Source organism: Ahaetulla prasina, chromosome 1, assembly GCF_028640845.1.
Source record: "Ahaetulla prasina isolate Xishuangbanna chromosome 1, ASM2864084v1, whole genome shotgun sequence".
NCBI lineage: Eukaryota > Metazoa > Chordata > Lepidosauria > Squamata > Colubridae > Ahaetulla > Ahaetulla prasina.
The window spans coordinates 13,739,832-13,761,683 of record NC_080539.1 but is presented as its reverse complement, the minus strand read 5'-3'; the positions used below and the strand labels follow the sequence as shown (position 1 = coordinate 13,761,683).

At 45.5% G+C, this 21,852-nt stretch overlaps 1 protein-coding gene across 1 annotated transcript in view; it reads right to left on the bottom strand.

Annotated features, from left to right (window-relative positions):
- KSR1 (kinase suppressor of ras 1) overlaps positions 1–21,852 on the bottom strand; it is a 197,202-nt gene that overhangs the window by 48,221 nt on the left and 127,129 nt on the right. The window contains exons 4-6 of the mRNA XM_058164242.1: positions 18,748–19,213; positions 12,603–12,607; positions 668–728 (exon numbers count right to left, since the gene is read on the bottom strand). Of these exons, the coding sequence (XP_058020225.1) occupies positions 668–728; positions 12,603–12,607; positions 18,748–19,213 (532 nt within the window). The remainder of the gene's footprint in view (positions 1–667; positions 729–12,602; positions 12,608–18,747; positions 19,214–21,852) is intronic.

Sequence of the window (21,852 nt, the reverse complement as noted above, 5' to 3'; positions counted from 1 at the left end):
TTCCCCCAGGTACCGCAGGTCCTCCGGAGGCTGGAAATGGTCTCGTTTCCGGACTTCTGGTAGGCCCATTGTTTGCCCTGCTGGAGCCTCCGTGCGTGCCTGGCACTTACCTGGCATCCAAAACGGACCCTGTGGAGACTCCGGGGAGGGGAGGGACGGGGTGGGTGGAGTCAGCCAGTCCTTGGAACAACCGGTTCGGCAAACTAGATTAATATTAACATCTGGTTTGCCCGAACCGGTTGAATCCCACTCCGGCTGCCACACCAACTTCAGGGGTTTCCTCCCCAAAGTATGTAACAGACCACTCTAACTTGGATGGTTAACTTGCAGACAACTCTACCCGGATAGCTGAGAACCTTCATCAACATTGGACTTTTTTTTTTATTTACATTTATATCTTGCCCTTCTCCGAAGACTCAGGGCGGCTTACAGTGTGTAAGGCAATAGTCTCATTCTATTTGTATATTTACAAAGTCAACTTATTGCCCCCCCAACAATCTGGGTCCTCATTTTACCTACCTTATAAAGGATGGAAGGCTGAGTCAACCTTGGACCTGGTGGGACTAGAACCTGCAGTAATTGCAGGCAGCTGTGTTTTAATAACAGGCTTCTTACAGCCTGAGCCACACCGTGGCGACTTGTGTGCTCAACCATCTGAAAAACTCACCTGTGTGTGACAGACAGGCCAATATCTCTTCGTACCGCTTGTGGCGATCCCTGGGGTAAGTCTAGGAAAATAAGATTTTTAAAAGTTGACGTATTAGTTGACTTAAATGCCTTTTATCAAATGGCCTGCAAGGCAACTTGCAGATTTAAGATTTGCTTAATGGACACACGCTTCAGTTCACAACTCCAATGGTCTGTTTAACAACCATGGGAAAAAAGCTCGTAAAATCAGGCATGAGTCACTTAACCACCTTGCTTAGCAATGGAAAATTCTGGTCCCAAATGCGGTCATAGGTTGAGGAGTACCTCTACTCGATGTCAATCAACTAACTTTCTACCAAAGAAGGGCAGTTTTTGTTAGCCTAAGGTTCACACCTAGCTTTCCACAGCACATGAAGAGCTGCATTCCAGAAGGGGATGCGGGCAGGATAGCAACAGCAATAGCACTTAGACTTACCATATTTTTCGGGGTATAAGACGCACCTTTTTACCCCCCAAAAGAGGGTGAAAATCTGGGTATGTCTTATACACCGAATGTAGCCCCCCCCACCTGCCGCCCCCCCCCACCCTTCGGAGGTTGTCGGCTTCTGTGCGTTGCACAGCCGCACATCCTCATGAAAAGGGTCTTGCATCTGCCGCGGTGCTTCAAAGGGCTGCACTTCAGCTGATCAGCACTGTAGGCGGCTAGTAGACCGGTGCCTCTATTTTCGAAGAAGGTAGATTGGTGCGCTCCCCAAAAAAGGCAACCAGTATGGCTCTGCTAGGCAGAATTCTTTTTTTCTTGTTTTCCTCTCCCAAAATTAAGGTGCATCTTATACTCCGGTGCGTCTTATACACTGAAAAATACGGTATATACCACCCGATAGTGGTTTACAGGGTCCTCTGGGCAAGAGGGAGCTGGAGATTTTAAGTAATGAAGTGGGTACCTTAAGCCTTTGCAAGATTTATAGCACTATTTTGTGCTGGGAAAAATTCTGGGAGTTGAAATCTTCCCATCTTAAACTTGACTGAGTTGAAGTACACTCCTATAAAGCTTCTAGCAGTTTTTTCCCCCCTTTTCCAACTCTAGGTGGCACCAAATTCTCATTTCTCAATGTCTTCTGGAACAGTATGTATATTTCTCAACAGAATTTTAAATTACTTTAAAAAAAATATATATTTTTTTTCCCAACAATGGTGGAGGGGATTGCCAGCCCAGTCAATTGCTGGGAATGTGAGAGTACCGAGCTCATTTTCCATAAATCCATGAGGTTATTCAAATAACAAACAAGTCCTTCCAGAAACAGAAGAAACTAGAGGTCACCTTAGATTAAAATAAAAATAACAGAATAACAAGAGTTGAAAGGGCTTTTGGAGGTCCTCTAATCCAACCCCCTTGTTCAAGCAGGAGACCCTGTACCATTCCAGACAAGGGGCTGTCCAGTCTCTTCTTCAAAACCTACAGTGATGCATAGTGGTTGGATTCAGCCGGTTCTGTCCGGTTTTGGGCGAATCGGCACTGGCGACTGCGGTAGGCCCGCCCACCCAGTCAGTCGTAATGTCATCCTATTTCGCCACGTTTTGGAGGCTGTGTGCATGTGCTGAAGGCACGCATGTGAGCAAAGAGCATGCGTGGAAGGCAGGTGCTCACATTTGTGAACCGGTAGGGAATCCCACCTCTGGTGATTGAGCACCCCAACTTCTGAAAGTAAGCCATTCCACTGGTTTATTGTTCTCACTGCCAGGAAGTTTCTCCTTATTTTTAGGTTGCTTCTCTCTTCAATTAGTTTCCATCCATTGCTTCTTGTCTTATCTTCTGATGCTCTGGAAAATAAGTTGACCCCTTCTTCTTTGGACATTGGAACACTGCTATCATGTCACTCCCTAGTCCTTCTTTTCTCTAGACTAAAGGTAAAGGTTCCCCTCGCACATACGTGCTAGTCGTTCCCAACTCTAGGGGGCGGTGCTCATCTCCGTTTCAAAGCCGAAGAGCCAGCACTGTCCGAAGACGTCTCCATGGTCATGTGGCCAGCATGACTCAACACCAAAGGTGCACGGAACGCTGTTACCTTCCCACCAAAGGTGGTCCCTATTTTTTCTCCTTGCATTTTTATGTGCTTTCGAAACTGCTAGGTTGGCAGAAGCTGGGACAAGTAACGGGAGCTCACCCCGTTACACAGCAGCACTAGGGGATTCGAACCGCTGAGCTGCCGACCTTTCGATCGACAAGCTCAGCGTCCTAGCCCCTGAGCCACCGTGTCCCTTTCTCTAGACTAGACTAGACATACCCAATTCCTGCAACTGTTCTTCATATGTTTTAACCTCCAGTCCCCTAATCATCTTTGTTGCTCTTCTCTGCACTCTTTCTAGAGTCTCAACATCTTTTTTATATTGTGGTGACCAAATGTATGGTTTTACCAAAGACCTGATTATACATGTAATCCTTGACTTACAATAGTTCGCTTAGTGACCGTTCAAAGTTACAACAGCAGAACAGAACAGAATAAAGTATTCTCAAATGAATGTAGATTTTTAGGTTTTAAATTTGCTAATGCAGGAACATGCAATGCATATATCTGAAAGCATAATTTTGTCACCTAAGGGCTAGATTGTTCTGCCCCATGTCATATAAATACAAGAAGGCTAATTCCATGTACATCTGTGGGTTGTGAGTTTACGATTTCGTGCTTCAGAGTTTTGAAACGCTTCATAATGAGATTGAGGTTTGGGTTAGCAGTGTTTTGGCAGTTGTGTCTGACAGCGATTATGTAGTAATGCTGTTTGGGTGGCTGAGGAAATGAAGGAACTATGCAAAGCAGTGTTGCTCAACCTTGGGAACTTTAAGATGTGGAGCTCAGTTCCCAGATTTCTCCAGCCAGCATGGCTGACTGGGGAATTCTGGGAGTTGAAATCCATTACCTTAACATTCCCAAGGTTGAGAAACACCGATATAAAGGAAGGAGAGCTGGGGGGGAAAAAAGAATTCAAATATTTGACAGTCCAGATGCAAAGCTGCTGAGCATCCAGGTTCTAACAGATTTAACAGATTAACAGAGTTGGAAGGGATCTTGTAGGTTATCTAGTCCAACCCCCCACCCAAGCAGGAGACCCTACACCATTTCTGACAAATGGCAGTCCAATCTCTTCTTAAAACCCCATGATGAAGCTCCCATAACTTCTGAAGACAAGCTGTTCCGTTGGTTGATTGTTCTGTCAGGAAATTTCTCCTTATTTCTAGGTTGAATCTCTCCTTGATCAGTTTCCATCCATTATTCCTTGTCTGGCCTTCAGGTGCCTTGGAAAATAACTTGACCCCTTCCTCCAGCCCCTCAAATACTGCTGAGATGTCTCCCCTGGTCCTTCTCTTCACCAGACTAGCCATGCCCAGTTCCTGCAACTGTTCTTCATATGTTTTAGTCTCCAGTCCCCTATTCATCTTGGCTGCTCTTCTCTGCACTCTTTCTAGAGTCTCAATGTCTTTTTTATAGTGTGGTGACCAAAACTTTTTTTTTTAATTTGAATTTATATCCCGCCCTTCTCCGGCTTACAATGTGTTAAGCAATAGTCTTCATCCATTTGTATATTATATACAAAGTCAACTTTATTGCCCCCAACAATCTGGGTCCTCATTTTACCTACCTTATAAAGGATGGAAGGCTGAGTCAACCTTGGGCCTGGTGGGACTTGAACTTGCAGTAATTGCAAGCAGCTGTGTTAATAACAGACAGACTTAGTCTGCTGAGCCACCAGAGGCCCTGGATGCAGTTTTCTAGGTGTGGTCTTACTCTCATAAAATTGGTTCCATCTTATGAGAGTTTTCCGCCTCCCCTCCCCCCGATTTCCCCCCTCTAATTGCACTGACATTCTGCTTTGCTGACAATTATAAGACTCCACCAGGTTAGGACAGTGGTAGTTTTATTGTCACAAAGCATCACATTTGTACATATATATGAGACGTTTGCCCAAACAGGCTTTCCCATCTGCCACAACAACACCAGCTGACAGGAGGTGCTATAGAGCTGGACTGATAGGAAGGTTAGAAAAAAATGATGTAAAACTTTTTTTGCTGGGATTCCTGTTTGAGAACTGTTATGTGCTGGTCTGTGCGGGTAGTCCTCAATTTATGGCCTGTTGCTTAGAGACTGTGGGTACTTACGACTTGGATTTGAAGTCCTGGCACTCACCCCCTGCGGCAATGTAAGTGCACATCAGATGCTCAACAACCGGGCCTCGTTTACAGCCATTTACAATATCCCATCGTCATGTTTTTGCATTGGTTTTGTTGAAAACTGGCATCTACGCTTGGTTTTCAGCAAAACTGCCCACATAGTGAGCCATTGGTTTGCTTAACAACTGAAGCATTCACTTAATGACCATTGCAAACAAGGTCATAAACATTTGTCACAAAACTGAGTTTTAAACAGCCTGGCATTATGCATGGGGTTGAACTAGGTCAGAGGTCTGCAGACTTGGCTCTTTTAAGCTTTGCTGGCTGAGGAACTCTGGGAGTTGAAGTCCACAAGTCTTAAAAGAGCCAAGTTTGCAGATTCCTGCCCTAGGTGACCTCTAACATAGCTTCCAATCCGATAATATAGGGCAGTGATGGCTACCCTTTTTGCCATTGCATGCCAAAAGTAGGGGGAGCACGGGGGGGATGTCGTGTGCGCCCATGCCCATACTCATAATTCAATGCACCCCACCCCCTCATGCACATGTGCGCACGACACTCCCCCCCCCCCATGCTCACTCCGCTTTTGGCACGCGATGGCACGATGGGCCCAATAGGTGAATTTTTTACTCTCCCCAGGCTCCAAAGGCTTTCTAGGAGTCTGGGGAGGGCGAAAACGGTCTTCCCTACCCCACCAGAGGCCCTCCGGAGGCTGGAAACAGCCTGTTTCCTGACTTCCGGTGGGCCCGGAAGGTCCGAAAATCAACTGGCCGGTGCGCGCATGCACGCTGCAGCTAGGACAATGCGTGCATGCCTACCGATATGACTCTGTGTGCCACCTGTGGCACTCATACCATAGTTCGCCATCACGGATATAGGGTTTCCTGCTTGAATAAGGGGTTGGACTAGAACAGGGGTCTCCAACCTTGGTCCCTTTAAGACTTGTGGACTTCAACTCCCAGAGTTCCTCAGCCAGCTTTGAATTCTGGGAGTTGAAGTCCACAAGTCTTAAAGTTGCCAAGGTTGGAGACCCCTGGACTAGAAGATCTCCAAGGTCCCTTCCAACTCTGCTATTCTGAATCCTGAATTCAGTGTGGCTGTTGTAGTTTTAAGAAGGCTGAGTAAAATGCTGATTTTGTCTTCTCTCTGCTTCGTTAGTACCACGATTAAGGAGAACAGAGAGTGTCCCTTCCGATATCAATAATCCGGTTGACCGGCCTTCAGAACCACAGTTTGGGACTCTTCCAAAAGCCCAAGCTAAAAAGGTATAGTATTGACTTTTACAAAGACCATGCACAGAGCCATGTGGGTTGAGGCCAGAGTTAAAACCACCTGCAGTTGGATTCCAGCACAGTGTTTAGCAAACACATTTTAATGAAACCTGTGCTACTGGAAGCCAATATAGGTAGTCCTCGTCTTACGACCACAATTGGAATCAGAACCTCCTCAGCCAGCTTTGAATTCTGGGAATTGAAGTCCACAAGTCTTAAAGGGACCAAGGTTGGAGACCCCTGGACTAGAAGACCTCCAAGGTTCTTTCTGACTTGATTTATTCTATGCTATGCTATGCTATGCCATTCCACTATGGGAACCCTAATCTGGCCTGGACTTTCTCTTGAAGACAGTAATTTCTTTGTGAGCATCGTTAGATTAAACAGGGATAGGGAGAAAGGGCGTTGATTTGAACTCTTGGCAAATCAAGTCCAACCCTGATCTTAACTAGAGGAATGCAAGAGAGGATGCAGCATGAAAAACAAGAAGCTAGTCTTCATGCATATACATGCAGTGCCCTCGGGTCTGATATTTTGGGAAAGCTACTGTAAGGCTACTGTTTTCAAATGTCTTCAGCTAGGATCCCTAAGTAGGCTGGTATGAATAACACAATTGGAAGGGAACTTGGAGGTCTTCCAATTCAATCCCCTGCTCTAGCATTTCAGACAAATTGTTGTCCAAACTCTTTTAGAAACCTCCAGTGTTGGAGCATTCACAACTTCTGGAGGCAAGCCATTCCATTGATTAATTGTTCTCTCTGTCAGGAAACTTCTCCTTGGTTCTAAGGTTGCTTCTTTCTTTGATCAGTTTCCACCCATTGCTTCTTGTTCTACCCTCAGGGGCTTTGGAGAATAGGTTGACTCCCTCTTCTTTGTGGCACCAGGAATTATTAGTCGTACATGCAGGCTACCTTCACACGAAAGACTAACTTTGGTTTAGCCACGGTTTATTAAATCAACCATAATGGGCAGGGTTCACTCCATATGCTAACTCATAAAACAGGTTTTAGAAAATATAATAGCCGCCTCAGACAGCATGCTATAATCTAAGCAAGCAAACTGTATTAAAGTGGCCTTAGTCTACCCTGTTTCCCCAAGAATGAGACATCCCCTGATAATAAGCCCAATTGCGCTTTTGAGCGCATGTGCGAAAATAAGCCTCCCCCTGAAAAGCCTCCCCCCCTTTTTTAATTTGCATTTATATCCCGCCCTTCTCCGAAGACTCAGGGCAGCTTACAATGTGTTAAGCAATAGTCTTCATCCATTTGTTTATTATATACAAAGTCAACTTTTATTGCTCCCAACAATCTGGGTCCTCATTTTACCTACCTTATAAAGAATGGAAGGCTGAGTCAACCTTGGGCCTGGTGGGACTTGAACTTGCAGTAATTGCAAGCAGCTGCTGTTAATAACAGACAGACTTAGTCTGCTGAGCCACCAGAGACCTCCCCGAAAATATTTAAGCGCATACGCAGCCAGTCCTCACCATTTCCTCTGGTTAGGGTTAGGGAGACAGAGCTGGAAATCAGGTAAGACGGCAGGAGGAGCCCCGTCTTGTTCCACACGCCTCAAAATAATAAGACCTCCCATGAAAATAAGGCTAAGCGCTTATTTTGGGGTTCAAAAAATAAGTAAAGGTAAAGGTTCCCCTCGCACATAAGTGCTAGTCGTTGCCGACTCTAGGGGGCGGTACTCATCTCTGTTTCAAAGCCGAAGAGCCAGCACTGTCCGAAGATGTCTCCATGGTCATGTGGCCGGCATGACTCAACGCCAAAGGCGCATGGAATGCTGTCACCTTCCCACCAAAGGTGGTCCCTATTTTTTCTACTTGCATTTTTATGTGCTTTCGAAACTGCTAGGTTGGCAGAAGCTGGGACAAGTAACGGGAGCTCACCCCGTTACACGGCAATACTAGGGATTCGAACCGCTGAGCTGCCGACCTTCCATCGACAAGCTCAATGTCCTAGCCCCTGAGCCACCGCATCCCTTCAAAAAAATAAGACAGGGTCTTATTTTCGGGAAAACACGGTATAAAGGTGGCCTTGGAGATGCTGCTGAACCACTATTTCCTTATTTTCTGGAAACAGAATTTTAGGAGAAAATTCCTAAAATCAAAACTGTTTGGTAGTTGATTAAGTACAGGTAGTTCTTGATTTACAACAGTTCGTTCAGTGACCGTTCAAAGTTACAACGGCCTGAATAAAGTGACTTTTGAATGTTTTTCAGCGTTACGACCTTTGCAGCATCTCAAGGGATCAAAATTCAGGTGCTTGGCAACTGGTTCATACTTACGACCATTGCAGCATCCCGGGACCATGTGATCACTTTTGGTGACCTTCTGACAAGCAAAGTCAATGGGGGAAGCCATATCCACTTAACAACCCCATTACTAAATTAGGAATTGCAGTGATTCACGTAACAACATGGCAAGAAAAGTCATAAAATGGGGGCAAAGCCCACGTAACCAATATCTCCCTTAGCAACAGGAATTTTCAGCTCCACTGTGGTCGTAAGTTGAGAACCACCTGCATTTAGAGTTGGATTCCAGTTAACTTTTCGTAAATGCCCACAGTATTTATAAAAATATCTAATAAAATGAAATTCAATGTAGAGAAAAGTAAAGTCCTACACTTAGGTAGGGAAAACCAAAAGCACACATATAGACTGGGGGAAACCAGGCTTAATAGCAGTGACTGTGAGAGGGATCTTGGAGCCTTAGTGGACAACCAGCTAAATATGAGCTAGCAGTGTGCAGCGTTAAAATTGCATTAACAGAGGGATACAATCAAGATCAAGTGAGATACTAATACCACTCTATAAAGCCCTAGTAAGACCACACCTAGAGTACTGCATCCAGTTTTGGTCAACGCACTATAAAAAGATGTGGAGACTCTAGAAAGAGTGCAGAGAAGAGCGACCAGGATGATTAGGGGACTGGAGGCTAAAACATATGAAGAACGGTTACAGGAACTGGGCATGGCTAGTCTAGTGAAGAGAAGGACCAGAGGAGACAGGATAGCAGTGTTCCAATATTTGAGGGGCTGCCCCAGAGAGGAGGGGGGTCAACCTATTTTCCGAAGCACCTGAAGGACAGACAAGGAATAATGGATGGAAACTGACGAAGGAGAGAGTCAACCTAGAAATGAGGAGGAACTTTCTGACAGTGAGAACAATCAACCAATGGAACAGAAGTTGCCTTCGGAAGTTGTAGGAGCTTCATCACTTGAGACTTTCAAGAAAAGATTGGACTGCCATTTGTCAGAAATGGTGTAGAATCTCCTGCTTTGGGGGGGGGGTTGGACTAGATGACCTCCAAGGCCCCTTCCAACTCTGTTAATCTGTTAAAAAGGAATTGCTAAAGATCACAGCACAAATACAAATAAAACCTTCTTGGCTACCAACCCACTGCACTATCCATGCCACGTGCAAAATGACTGTGCTCCCATCTATGAGACCGATCTGAAATTCTCGTCCTCTCGAAAACGCACTTTGAAAACAATTTCCCTTTTATCAGCTTGAAAGAGAACCCTTGGGGGAAAAAGAAGATGGAAGAGAATGCTCCATCTCCAATTTTAGCCAAGCTTGAGTAGATGATCATCTGCTAGGAACATTGTAACTGGGTCATTTAACGTAAAGCAGAGGTCTCCAACCTTCCCGGCTTTATGGACTGGTGGGGGCGGTGGGGGGCAAGAGGGGATGATTCCGTGTAAGCACAAATGGAGCATCGCGCACGAGCATGAATGCTCACTACTGGCATAAATAGAACTTCCTGCGCAAGCATAAGCCACTCGCCAGTCACACAAATGGAGCTTTTTTTTTTTTTTAATTTGAATTTATATCCCGCCCTTCTCTGAAGACTCAGGGCGGCTTACAGTGTATAAGGCAATAGTCTCATTCTATTTGTATATTTACAAAGTCAACTTATTGCCCCCCCAACAATCTGGGTCCTCATTTTACCTACCTTATAAAGGATGGAAGGCTGAGTCAACCTTGGGCCGGGCTTGAACCTGCAGTAATTGCAGGCTACTGTGTTCTAATAACAGGCTTCTTACAGCCTGAGCTACCATGGCCCTGAGTGAGCATGAGTGCATCACACAAATGGAACTGCACACACCACAGCCTGGTACCAGGCCGGGGCCCAGGGGCTGAGGACCCCCTGATGTAAAGGCTTCCTCCGCAACATTCAACTTATATGTTCTCTGAGCACCCTTCTATAATTCTGTGAGTGTAAGATTTTAGGTGAAGAAAGGGGGATCTGGGGCTGCCCCAGGGGTGGGCTTCAAAAATTTTAGCAAGGGGTTCTCTGCCCGATTTGCTGGGTGGACATGGCCATGGTGGGCGTGACCTAGTTGGCCTCCTGCACCATGGGGGACGGGGCGTTTTTGCCCTCCCTGGGCTCCGGAGGCTTTCCTCGAGCCTCCGGGAAGGCGAAAATGCCTCCCCAGGCTCCAGAGGTCCTCTGGAGGCCAAAAACGGGCCTGTTTCCAGCCTTCCCGAACTTCCGGTAGGGCTGTTTTTTGCCCTCCCGAACCTCCGCACACCCCTTGCACTTACCTGCATCCAAAACTGGCTGCGTGGGGACTCTTGGGAGAGGTGGGGCGGGGTGGACGGGGCTTGCCAGGAGTGGGATTTGGGGGTTCTCCAAACTGCACAGAATCTTAGCTATAGGTCTCCTGAACCCCTGAGAACCCCCAGCAGCGCCCCCCCTGGGCTGCCCCCCTGGATGGTTCTGGGCAGGGGTGAAATGCTCCCGGTTCGGCCTGGATCACTCGATCCAGTAGTGATGGAGACAGGTGGTTCGGAGAACCTGTAGCAAAAATCTCTGCCCCCCCACCGCATGCGCAGCTGAGCCGTGTGATCATCAGGGTTTTTTTTTTAAAAAAACTTTTGAAAGCATTTTTTCTTCGGCCGAAAAAAATGCTTTTAAAAGTAAAAAAAAAAAGCCTCTAATGATCGCGCAGCTCAGCTGGGATCGTCGGAGGCTTTTAAAAACATTTTTTTACAACCTCTTCAGCCGAAGAGGTTGACAAAAAATGCTTTTAAAAGTTAAAAAAAAAAAGTTGGCCACGCCCACCCAATCACATTAAAAAAAAACCCACCAAGTCACGCCCACAGAACCGGTAGTAACAAATTTTACATTTCACCCCTGGTTCTGGGTAGAAGAAAGTCAGCACAGAGAAGGTGCAGCTGTAGCTCATTTCAAGCATTCCACACTTTCAAGAGCCATTACAGGCCAGACAAGAAAACCGCAGCGAAATAGACCCATCCCAACTGCACAGAATGTTTCAGACCCCAAAGCGAAACATTTTCAATGAAAAAAGCCAAGAAAGTCTAATTGCCTTTTGGAAAAGCATCTTTGGATTCTCTGCGGTGGTGGGTTTCAAAATGTTTTACTACCGGTTCTGTGGGTGTGGCTTGGTGGGTGTGGCAGCGGAAGGATACTTGTAAAATCTCCATTCCCACCCCACTCCAGGGGAAGGATACTGCAAAATCCCTATTTCTTCCTGATCAGCTGGGACTCGGGAGGCAGAGGATAGATGGGGATGGGGCCAGTCAGAATTTTTACTACCGGTTCTCAAGAACTACTCAAAATGTCTGCTACCGGTTCTCCAGAACTGGTCAGAACTTGCTGAAACCCACCTCTGGTTCTCTGAGAAAACATCCATCAATGTCCCACTGTTTTCCCACATAAGCTGGTGATGTGGGGTGTTCTAATCCAACCCAGGATGAGAAAGACTGGTATAAAGAGCCTATCTAATAGACAGGACTATTTGTCCTAAAACAACTTTCCCAAATTTGGGAGCCCTCCAAATGAGTGGACTTCAATTCCCAGAATTCTCAGCAATGGTTACCATAGTTGAGGAATTGTGAGATTCGCTTAACAACCATATGATTCACTTAATAACCGCAGTCATTCGCTTAACACGGTGAAAAAACGTCATCAAATCAAGACATGACTCACTTAATCATCGCCTTGATTAGCGACCAAAGTTCTGGTCCCAATTGTGGTTATAAATTGAGTACCACTGTGTCTTTAAATAATTCTCTGAATGTTAATATACACATCTTCAAACAAATTTCTTGGCTAGATTAACCGAAATAAAACCCAGGTTAACAAAACACAAATTACCATGCTCCAGACTTGTCAAAGCAAATAAACCAAGGTATGATTTTATATTATGGCCTGGTTCACACAACATGCTAGATTCCCACAATACAATGCACCACAAAGAACCCAACGCCAGCTTGGAGACTCAAGTTTAAGCATGGGTATATGTTGATAATCACTGAAAGTATGAGAGAAGTCAGAATACAGGGATTCAAGAACTTTGGAGAAGTGCTACTTTGTCAGCTTCCTCTCTCTCCTCCCCTTAATTTTGTTTTTTAAAAAACTTTCATTAAAAAACAGTTGGTCCTACTATTCCGAAGTCAATTTTCTGAGGAGGAAGTCTTTTTCTGCGGCCTTTTCACCCCCTCTGGAGCAGGAATAAAGTTTGCCAAAATAAAGCATCTCTTACCAAATCTAAAAAAAAAGACACAAAAAAGAAAAGGAGAAAAAGTGAGTGGTAATCATATATCGATCATGTTTACATACAAAAATGACTTTAGAGTTGAGTCACACAATTGAATCATCCAATTCATCATTGCTGCCTGACGACAATTCTCTGCAAGATTTCACATGGAGGAGTTTTTGGCAGCTCCCAAGATGTTTAGGGTTGAATCTGAGATTGTTTGCATGTGAAGCAGAACCCGGCAAATTTCTAAGCTAGTTTTTCTCAACCTCGGCCGCTTGAAGATGTGCGGACTTCAACTCCCAGAATTGCTGGCTGTGGAATTCTGGGAGTTGAAGTCCGCACATCTTCAAGTGGCCGAGGTTGAGAAACACTGATCTAAGCAAAGCAATAAAAATGCAAAATATCAATGCTTCTTGTGCATATTTATCTAACCAATGGATTCTGAAGACAGGTAGTCCTTGATTTACGACAGTTTGTAGTTGCAGTGTTGCTGGGAAAAAAAGGACTTATGAACCGTCCTGGTAGAGGGGCCGCGGTGTGGCTCAGGCTGTAAGATAGCCTGTTATTAAACCCAGCTGCCTGCAATTACTGCAGGCTCGAATCCCACCAGGCCCAAGGTTGACTCAGCCTTCCATCCTTTATAAGGTAGGTAAAATGAGGACCCAGATTGTTGGGGGGGCAATAAGTTGACTTTGTATATAAATATACAAATAGGATGAGACTATTGCCTTACACAATGTAAGCCGCCCTGAGTCTTCGGAGAAGGGCGGGATATAAATGTAAATAAATAAATAAATAAATAAATAAATAAATAAATAAATAAATGAGGTTATGCGCAACCAGCTGAGCTCATGACTGAGAATCAGATGCTTGGCAACCAGCTTGCTTTCATGACAGTTACAGGATCCTGCGGTCACGTGATCGCAATTTGCAATTTTTCCTAGCCAGCAAAATTCAAGGGAGACGTCATCAGGGAAAGTCATAAATCATGATAATAGCATTTTAGTTTTATATTCTGTCCCGTAACGCTTTACAGCACTCTCTCTGGGTGGTTTACAATATCGAAGTGTTATTTGCATATTTGCCCCCAACAATCTGGGTTCTCATTTTACCGACCTCAGAAAGATGGAAGGATGAGTCAACCTTGAGCGCCGTCAAGATCGAACTCCAGGCTATGGTCAGAGTTTGCCTGCAATGCAGGTAATTCCCGACTTACACCCACAATTGAACTCAAAATTTATGTTGTTAAGTGAGAATTTGTTAAGTGTGTTTTGTCCCATTTTACGACATTTCTTGCCACAGTTGTTAAGTGAAGCATTGGAGTTGATAAGTTAGTAACCTGGTTGTTAAGTGAATCTGGTTTTCCCATTGACTTTGCTTGCCAGAAGGTCACAAAAGGGGATCACATGACCCCGGGACGCTGCAACGGTCATAAGTATGAACCAGTTGCCAAGCAACTGAATTTTGATCACATGATCATGGGGATGCTGCAAAGTTTGCACCTGTGAAAAATAGTCGTAAGTCGCTTTTTTTCAGTGCCGCTGTAACTTTGAATGGTCACTAAATGAACTGCTATAAGTTGAGGACAACTTTTACTGCATTTTAACCATGGAGCCACCAGGACTCTGTTGTGATAATGTGGTGCCTCACTTAACAACTACAGTGACTTGCTTAATGACTGTGGCAAAAGAAGTTGTAAAATCAGGTGTGGTCACCTGACGTTTCACTTAATGACTGTGCTGCTTAATTATGAATTTCCCAGTCCCAATTGGGGCTGCAAGTCAAGGAATACCTACCTACCTACAAGCTACTAACAAGGAATAGCTACCTACCTACAAGTTAATGAGCAGAATTAAAAGCTCTTCCAAATAACTTTCATCCTGTATTCTAATTACTATCAAGAGAAACAGTCTTAGCTCTACATTCTTGGCCTGATTCCAATCAGCTCCTGCCAGCCTACAGTGTAAAAACAACATATAATCCAAAATGCACAAAACAGTAGCAAGACAGCAAACCTAGCTAACATGACAAACACCTACAAGGGTATCTACAGGTAGTCCTTAATTAAGGACTATAATGGAGCTTGCCCATCAAGATCTTATGTTGTGAAGGTTGTAAGTGTGGACATTCACTGTTCTGATTTTACAACTTTTTTGTAGCAATCATTAAACAACCGCCACAGTTATGTGACTACTGTGGTTGTTAAGTAACCGCTGTGATCATTATTACAACTTTCGCTATTAGACACACCAAGACGCTTATGGGTTGAAAGGATTAGCTAGATATCACCGCTGCCCAGGGGATGCCTGAGAAGGTCCTTTCCTGTCCTTGGTTTTCCCACCAAGGTGGTACCTGTTCATCTACTTGCATTTGCATGGTTTCAAACTACAAATGAATGGCTTGCTTTGGGCTAGTTTTGTTGAAAACCTGAAATAACTGATGACAGTGACATGAGCAAGAGATGCAGCAAATGGCCATAAAAGCAGGCTGGGGGTGGGAGCAACCATTGGAACCGGGTAGTCAGTATTCCCAGGGATGTCCATTGTAATTTTGAATAGTCTAAGTAGCCAGTCGTAAGTCGAGGAGTAACTGTATTATCCTTGCTGAGAGAAGAACCAGATCTTTAAGATGTTGCAACTTTGTGGATTGGTCATAAATCCACTTTGTTCAGTGTCATTGTGACTTTCAACAGTTGAATGTGAAGGAGTGGTAAACCAAGGGCAGCTGGACATTTACTGTGTTTCCCCCGAAATAAGATGAAGTCTTATTTTCTCATTTATTTTCTTATTTTCTTTTGGGCCCCAAAATAAGCACTAGGGCTTATTTTTGGGAGGTGTCATATAAACCAGGGGTCTCCCACCTTGGTCCCTTTAAGACTTGTGGACTTCAACTCCCAGAGTTCCTCAGCCAGCAAAGCTGGCTGAGGAACTCTGGGAGTTGAAGTCCACAAGTCTTAAAGGGACCAAGCTTGGAGACCCCTGATATAAACCCTACTTAAGAGCCTGTGCAGCCGGCCGACTGCCCATTCCATCTGGTTGCTCGCAGTGCCATGAGGGAAGGCAGAGGCCTGGAGCTGCCCCACGCACCCCACGCTGGTTTACCTCAGGGCCCCCGCAGCCAGGCCATCCATACCCCGACACCTGCCTTGCCTCATGGCCATGACACCACACACTGCTCGGCCTCCTGTTCTGATGCGGACTCAAGCAAGCAGAAGAAGTCGGCCGGTGGCCATGGCGGCTCCTGCTGCACATGGCTGTTGTTGCTGCCACCACGAGACAGTTGTTGGGGCATGGATGGGCTGGCTGCAGGGGCCCTGAGGTAATCCGGTGCGTGGCATGTGGGGCAGCTCCCCTCCCCCGCCTCACCTCCTGGCTGTGGCACCACGAGCAACCAGACGGAATGGGTGGCCGGGCGGCTGCGCAGGCTCTTAAGTAGGGTTTATTTTGGGGGTAGGGCTTATAACAGGTGCACACGTAAAAATATGCTACGGCCTATTTTCGGGATAACATTAATGTATAAGAGTTTTGAGGGATTCAGAATCTCACCGGGGTTATCCATTCATGCTTGAAATACTTTGTTGTAGGAAATCACCAAAACAGGCTTGCAAAGCATTTGTGTCATTTCCACCCAGTATGTTTTCATTACCATGGTCTGAAACAGGCTTACAAATCATGGTTGGCTAACCATCATTGCCTATTTCTGTCACTGCCAAACAGCCGTTTTAAAAATTGGGGGTTAATTAACCCTTACAGGTAGTACTCAACTTTTGTTTAGTAACCGTTCAAAGTTACAACAGCACTGAAAAAGTGTGACTTATGACCGTTTTTCAAAGTTATGACCTTTGCGCCGTCCCCATGAACATGTGATCAGAATTCAGAGGCTTGATAATTGGTTCATACTTATGACCGTTACTGTGTCCAAAGGTCATATGATCACTTTTTGCGTCCTTCTGACAATTAAAGCCAAGATTCCCTTAACAACCATGTTACTAACTTAACAAATGCAATGATTCACTTAACAACTGTAGCAAGAAAAGTCGTAAAATGGGGCAAGCTCACTTAACAAATGTTTCATTTAGCAACGTAAATTTTGTGCTCCATTGTGGTCCTAACTTGAGGACTACCTGTACTTAATTTAAAAAAAAAAGAACTCAAACTCCCCTAAATCTTGACTCCATTCATTTGAATCATCATTCTGTCCATTGGGACCCTTATTCTCCCCAGAATACTACAGCATCCCTCAGTTTTAACACTCAGTCCAGTTCTGCCCACACATCCCCAGTGGGTCCCAAAGCACGTACCGTATTTTTCAGAGTATAAGATGCACCTTAGTTTTTGGGGAGGAAAATAAGAAAAAAGCTGATTGGCAGGTGAATCCGCCTCCTGGAATACCCCCAATCAGCTGTTCCCAGAGGTGAATTTTAGCAACAGGTTCCTTGGTTGTGAGCTCTGTGCCTTGCTTTTTTTCCTGCCTTTGAAACTTCTGAAACTCCATTTCAAAAAAAAAAAAATTCTGCCTCTGAAACAGCTTCAGAAAAAAACCTCTGAAGCTCTGTTTGGGGGCTTCTTTTCTGATGCTTTTTTTCTGATGCTTTTTTTCAGCCTCTGAAACCTCCTTTTGAGAAGCTGGGAAGGGCTACATTCAGAGTATAAGACGCACCCAGATTTTCACCTTCTTTTGGGGGGGAAAGGTGTGTCTTATACTCTGAAAAATACGGTATATTATTGGGAGTATGAACATGAGTTCGGTACAAATATTTTGACTGCAGAGGATTTCAATGTTAAACTGGCCTCTAGCTTCCATTCTTGTCTTCCAGATCTCTGGCTATGTTTAAACTGCATCTGTTTGAATATCAGGATGCCCGTAACTTTGAAAACTACACACTAAGAGGATGTGCATAAAAACCATTAACACAACACTGACTCAGATGCAGCAACTTGCAAAAAAACCCCAAAAAACTAGCTAATATTTCTCAACCTTGGCAACTTTAAGCTACATGAGATTCAACTCCAGCATATGTCTGGGGAATTCTGGGAGTTGAAGTCCATACAGCTTAAAGTTGCCAAGGTTGGGAATCACTGCTAAACAGGTAGTTCTCAATTTATGACCGGTGGCTTAATGACTCAACTGTCCACATTTACAATGGCCACAGAACGAGTGGTTTACAAATTGTAAAGCATCCCCTGGTATCGTAAATGGGCACATGGCCCCTCCGCTATGGTCACGTGATCACAATCGGGCACTTAGCAATTGGTCACTTTCACAACTAGTTGTGGCATTCTGTGGTCAGGTGATCATGATTCATGGTGTTAGTTTCCGGCAAAAACTCTCCATTCAAATGCATGGGATTCATACTTACAACTATGTGTTCACTTAACAACCACTGCAAAAAAGACCGTGAAACCACTTCTTCTATGTGGCTGCTTTGACTTACAACCATAACGACTTATGACCAGATTTCTGGTCCCAATTGCAATCATAAACCAAGGGTTACCTGTTAGTCGTTCAAGGTGGCTACCACTTCAAATAAAAACCACTTAATGATCCAATGAAAAACAATGAAAAAAATAATGCAATTCATGGAATAACAGCTGAACAAGAAGGTCTTGACACCTCTCCTGAGATTCAGAAGTGAATTTTTCCCGGGGTCAGGAGCAAACACAGAATGCCTTTAAATGTGCTATGCCAATGTTGGCAAATGCGCACGCACAGGGGAGTGCTGGAAACCAGAAAAGCAGTTCCCCAGTGCGCATGCGCAGGAGCGCCGAAAACCACAAAAGCAGTTCCCTGTCACGCATGTGAGCACGTTTCCAGCATGCAGATGGGTGCTGGTCACCTGGTCTTCCTGTTTCTGGCATGCATGCGTATGCAAAGACCAGCCGGCCGTCACGCATGCGCATGCCGGAACCAGAAGCTCAGCTTCCCGGTGCTCGCATGCATGCCAGGGAGCTACTCTTCCGGTTTCCGGCGCTCCCGTGCCTGCAAAGGCAACCAACCCGGAGGAGCAACAGGCGACGGCTGGCGTGCCAGGAGAGATGGCTCTGCATGCAACTTCTGGCACGCGGGCCATAGCTTCGCCCTCACGGTGCTATGCTATGCTAATATTGACAGCAAGGAAAGGAGAGGCAAGAAACAGAAGGACACTTACTTCATAGGAGGAACTTCATCTATCCGATTGCCGAGCTGGGATTCATGAGATTTGCTTCGTGTGAGGGTTGGGAAGTTGGGCAGCAGCTGGAAAACCTTTCGGCTGGGTGGCGGTGGAGTCCGTGGTGGCTTCCCTCTCTTGAGCTGAGGCGTGGTCGGTGGGGTAATGGCAGTACTGTGAGGAGTCCTGAGGTTCCGCCGCCCACAGTGAGTGGGGAAAGCAAAGGATTCCAAGAGGCTGTCGGCAAAGGTTGGGGGACCTTGACTCGTGGGCAAGTTGTCCGAAGAGGGGATGGTGGAGACCGAGACAGAACGAGGCTGTGGGCCATTGCCTTTCAAATGGGAAAGGTTGCCTTGTATCCATGTGAGTCCTGGAGGGCAGGGTGAAAGTTCAGAAGGGGGCATCAGACTGGTTTCTCGACAAACATCGGGTGGATTCCACACCAGATGGTCTTTGTACTCTCCGCCTGCATGGAGATATGAAGATACTGTTCAAAGAAAGCCATAACTGAAACAATGAGGAGTACGTGGGATGCAACAGACTAAGGGGGTGTTTTTGAACCTTGGTGACTTTGAGATTTGCGGAACCAGCATGATTGTGTGGAGAAGCATTGTGTAAGCATGCTGTCTCGGGGATTCTGAGAGGTGAGGTCCAGGCATCTTGAAGTTGTCATGGTTGACAAAATGAATGGACCCCACACGAAGTGTTAATACGCAAAAAAAGAGTACGAAGTGGTATTATAAAGTCATTTTATAATGACTTAGTAAGTCCAAACTTGGAATATTAGATCCAGTTTTAATCGCCCCGATATATTAAAAAGATGTTGAGACTCTAGAAAGAGTGCACAGAACAGCAGTAAAAATGATTAGGGGGGCTGGAGGCTGAAACAGATTGCAGGAATTGGATATGTCTAGCTTAATGAAAAGAAGGATTAGGCATGACATGATAGTAGTGTTCCAATATCTGAGGGGCTGCCACAAAGAAGAGGAGTTGAACTTATTGTCCAAAGCAGGGGTGTCAAACTGGAGGCTCGTGGGCAGTGGTGGGATTCAAATAATTTAACAACCGGTTCTCTGCCCTAATGACCACCTGGGTAGGCATAGCTTGGTGGTCAAGTGACTGTGTGGGCGTGGCCAACTCAACATCAGTAACGTCGATGGGCGCTTCGCCTTAGCTGTTACAATATAATAAAGGTTAACCAGAGAGGCAGTTTCTGTAAGCAGGGCAATAAAGATTAGGCTAGAAACACCACCAGAATGTTTCCTTCTTGCCTGCCTTACAGGATTAGCCCTGTAAAGTGGAAAAACACAAAATAATATTTCTTCCAACAACCGATTCTCCGAACTGCTTAGAAAGTTAACAACCGGTTCTCCCGAATAGCTGCGAAGCAGCTGAATCCCACCACTGCTCACGGGCCAGATGCATCACGCATAGGCCACATCCACCCCGGCTCCACAAAGGCAAAAAAAGGTCGCAATACATCACGTGATATCACATGACGCGATAGAGTTTGACACCCATGCTACAAAGCATCTGAAATTAGGACAAGAAGCAATGGATGGAAACTAATCAAGGAGAGAACCAACCGAGAACTAAGGAAAATTTCCTGAGAGAACAATTAATCCATGGAATTGTATAGAATTCTTGTACAGAATGTGAAGGAGGTCCCTTCCAAATCTGATATTCTGTTATTGAGAAACACTAGACCAAGGAGATGGATTTATTTTATTTATTTTTTGCTGGCAACTATAATTTCAAGCTAACAACACCTGCCTTGCTAAAGTTCCATGCTCTACTCTTTAGTTTCTCTTGTACAGACACTAGTGAGTCTCTGAAAGGGACTCTGAAGCACCAGAAGGCAAGACAAGAATCAATGGATGGAAACTACCAGTAATCAGGGAAAGAAACAACCTGGAATTGAGGAGAAACTTCCTAACAATGAGGACAATTAACCAGTGGAACAGCTTGCCTCCAGAAGTTGTGAGTGCTCCATCCCTGGAGGTTTTAAAGAAGAGATTGGACAGTCAATTGTCTGAAATGGTATAGGGCCGTGATGACGAACCTATGGCATGTGTGCCACAGGTGGCATGCAGAGCCACATCAATGGGCACGCGAGTATTGGCCTAGCTTAGCTCCGGTGCATATGTGCGTACCGGGCAGCTAATTTTTGGGCCTTCTGGGCCCACCAGAAGTTTGGAAACAGGCCGTTTCTGGCCTCCAGAGGGCTTCCGAGTGGGTGGGGAAGGCCCTCCCCAGACTCCAAGAAAGCCTCTAGAGCCTAGGGAGGGCGAAAAATGGGCCTATCGGGCTCACTCTGCCATCGCGTGCCAAAAATGGGGGGAGTGTTGGGGGGGGTCGCATGGGGACAAAATGCATTGAATTATGGGTGTGAGCACGCGCATGCACGACCTCCCCCATGCTCTCCCCGCTTTTGACATGCGACAGCAAAAAGGTTAGCCATCACTGGTATAGGATCTCTTGCTTGAACAGGGGGTTGGACTAGAAGACCTCCAAGGTCTCTTCCAGCTCTATTCTGATTCTGATTCAAAATGTGCAATGGGCTGTGAAAATAAAGAAGACAGAGGGAAAAGCCACAGTGTAGATAACATTCCGAGAAGAGATACCTCACAGTAGGAGCAGGGCGGAAACGGCGTTTCAGAAAGAAACACCCTAGTTCTCTGGAAAGGAGAGGCAAGAAGTATTTTCAGACTTGCACGATTCCGTTACTATAACCCAACAAGTGTTCCTACTCGTGGTTTCAATAGAAAAGAATATTTGTAGCTCAGGATTGAACTGTGGAGTCCTTGATGCACCTTGATGCAGTTCTTGATTGCTTGAAGACGTTACCCGACTAGGCAACACCCTAATACCGTGATGGCGAACCTATGGCACATGTGCCATAGGTCTCTCTGCCGGTACTCAAGCCCTCGGCGCAGCTGAGCTCTGCGCGCGCCTCCCGCTGACCACCTGATTTTCAGGTCTCTGCAGCGCTGTTGTTTAATCAAAATTGCAGTTAAAACACTATACAAGCCATCAAGAACAGGGGTCTCCAACCTTGGCAACTTGAAGACTTGTGGACTTCAACTCCCAGAGTTCCTGAGGAAC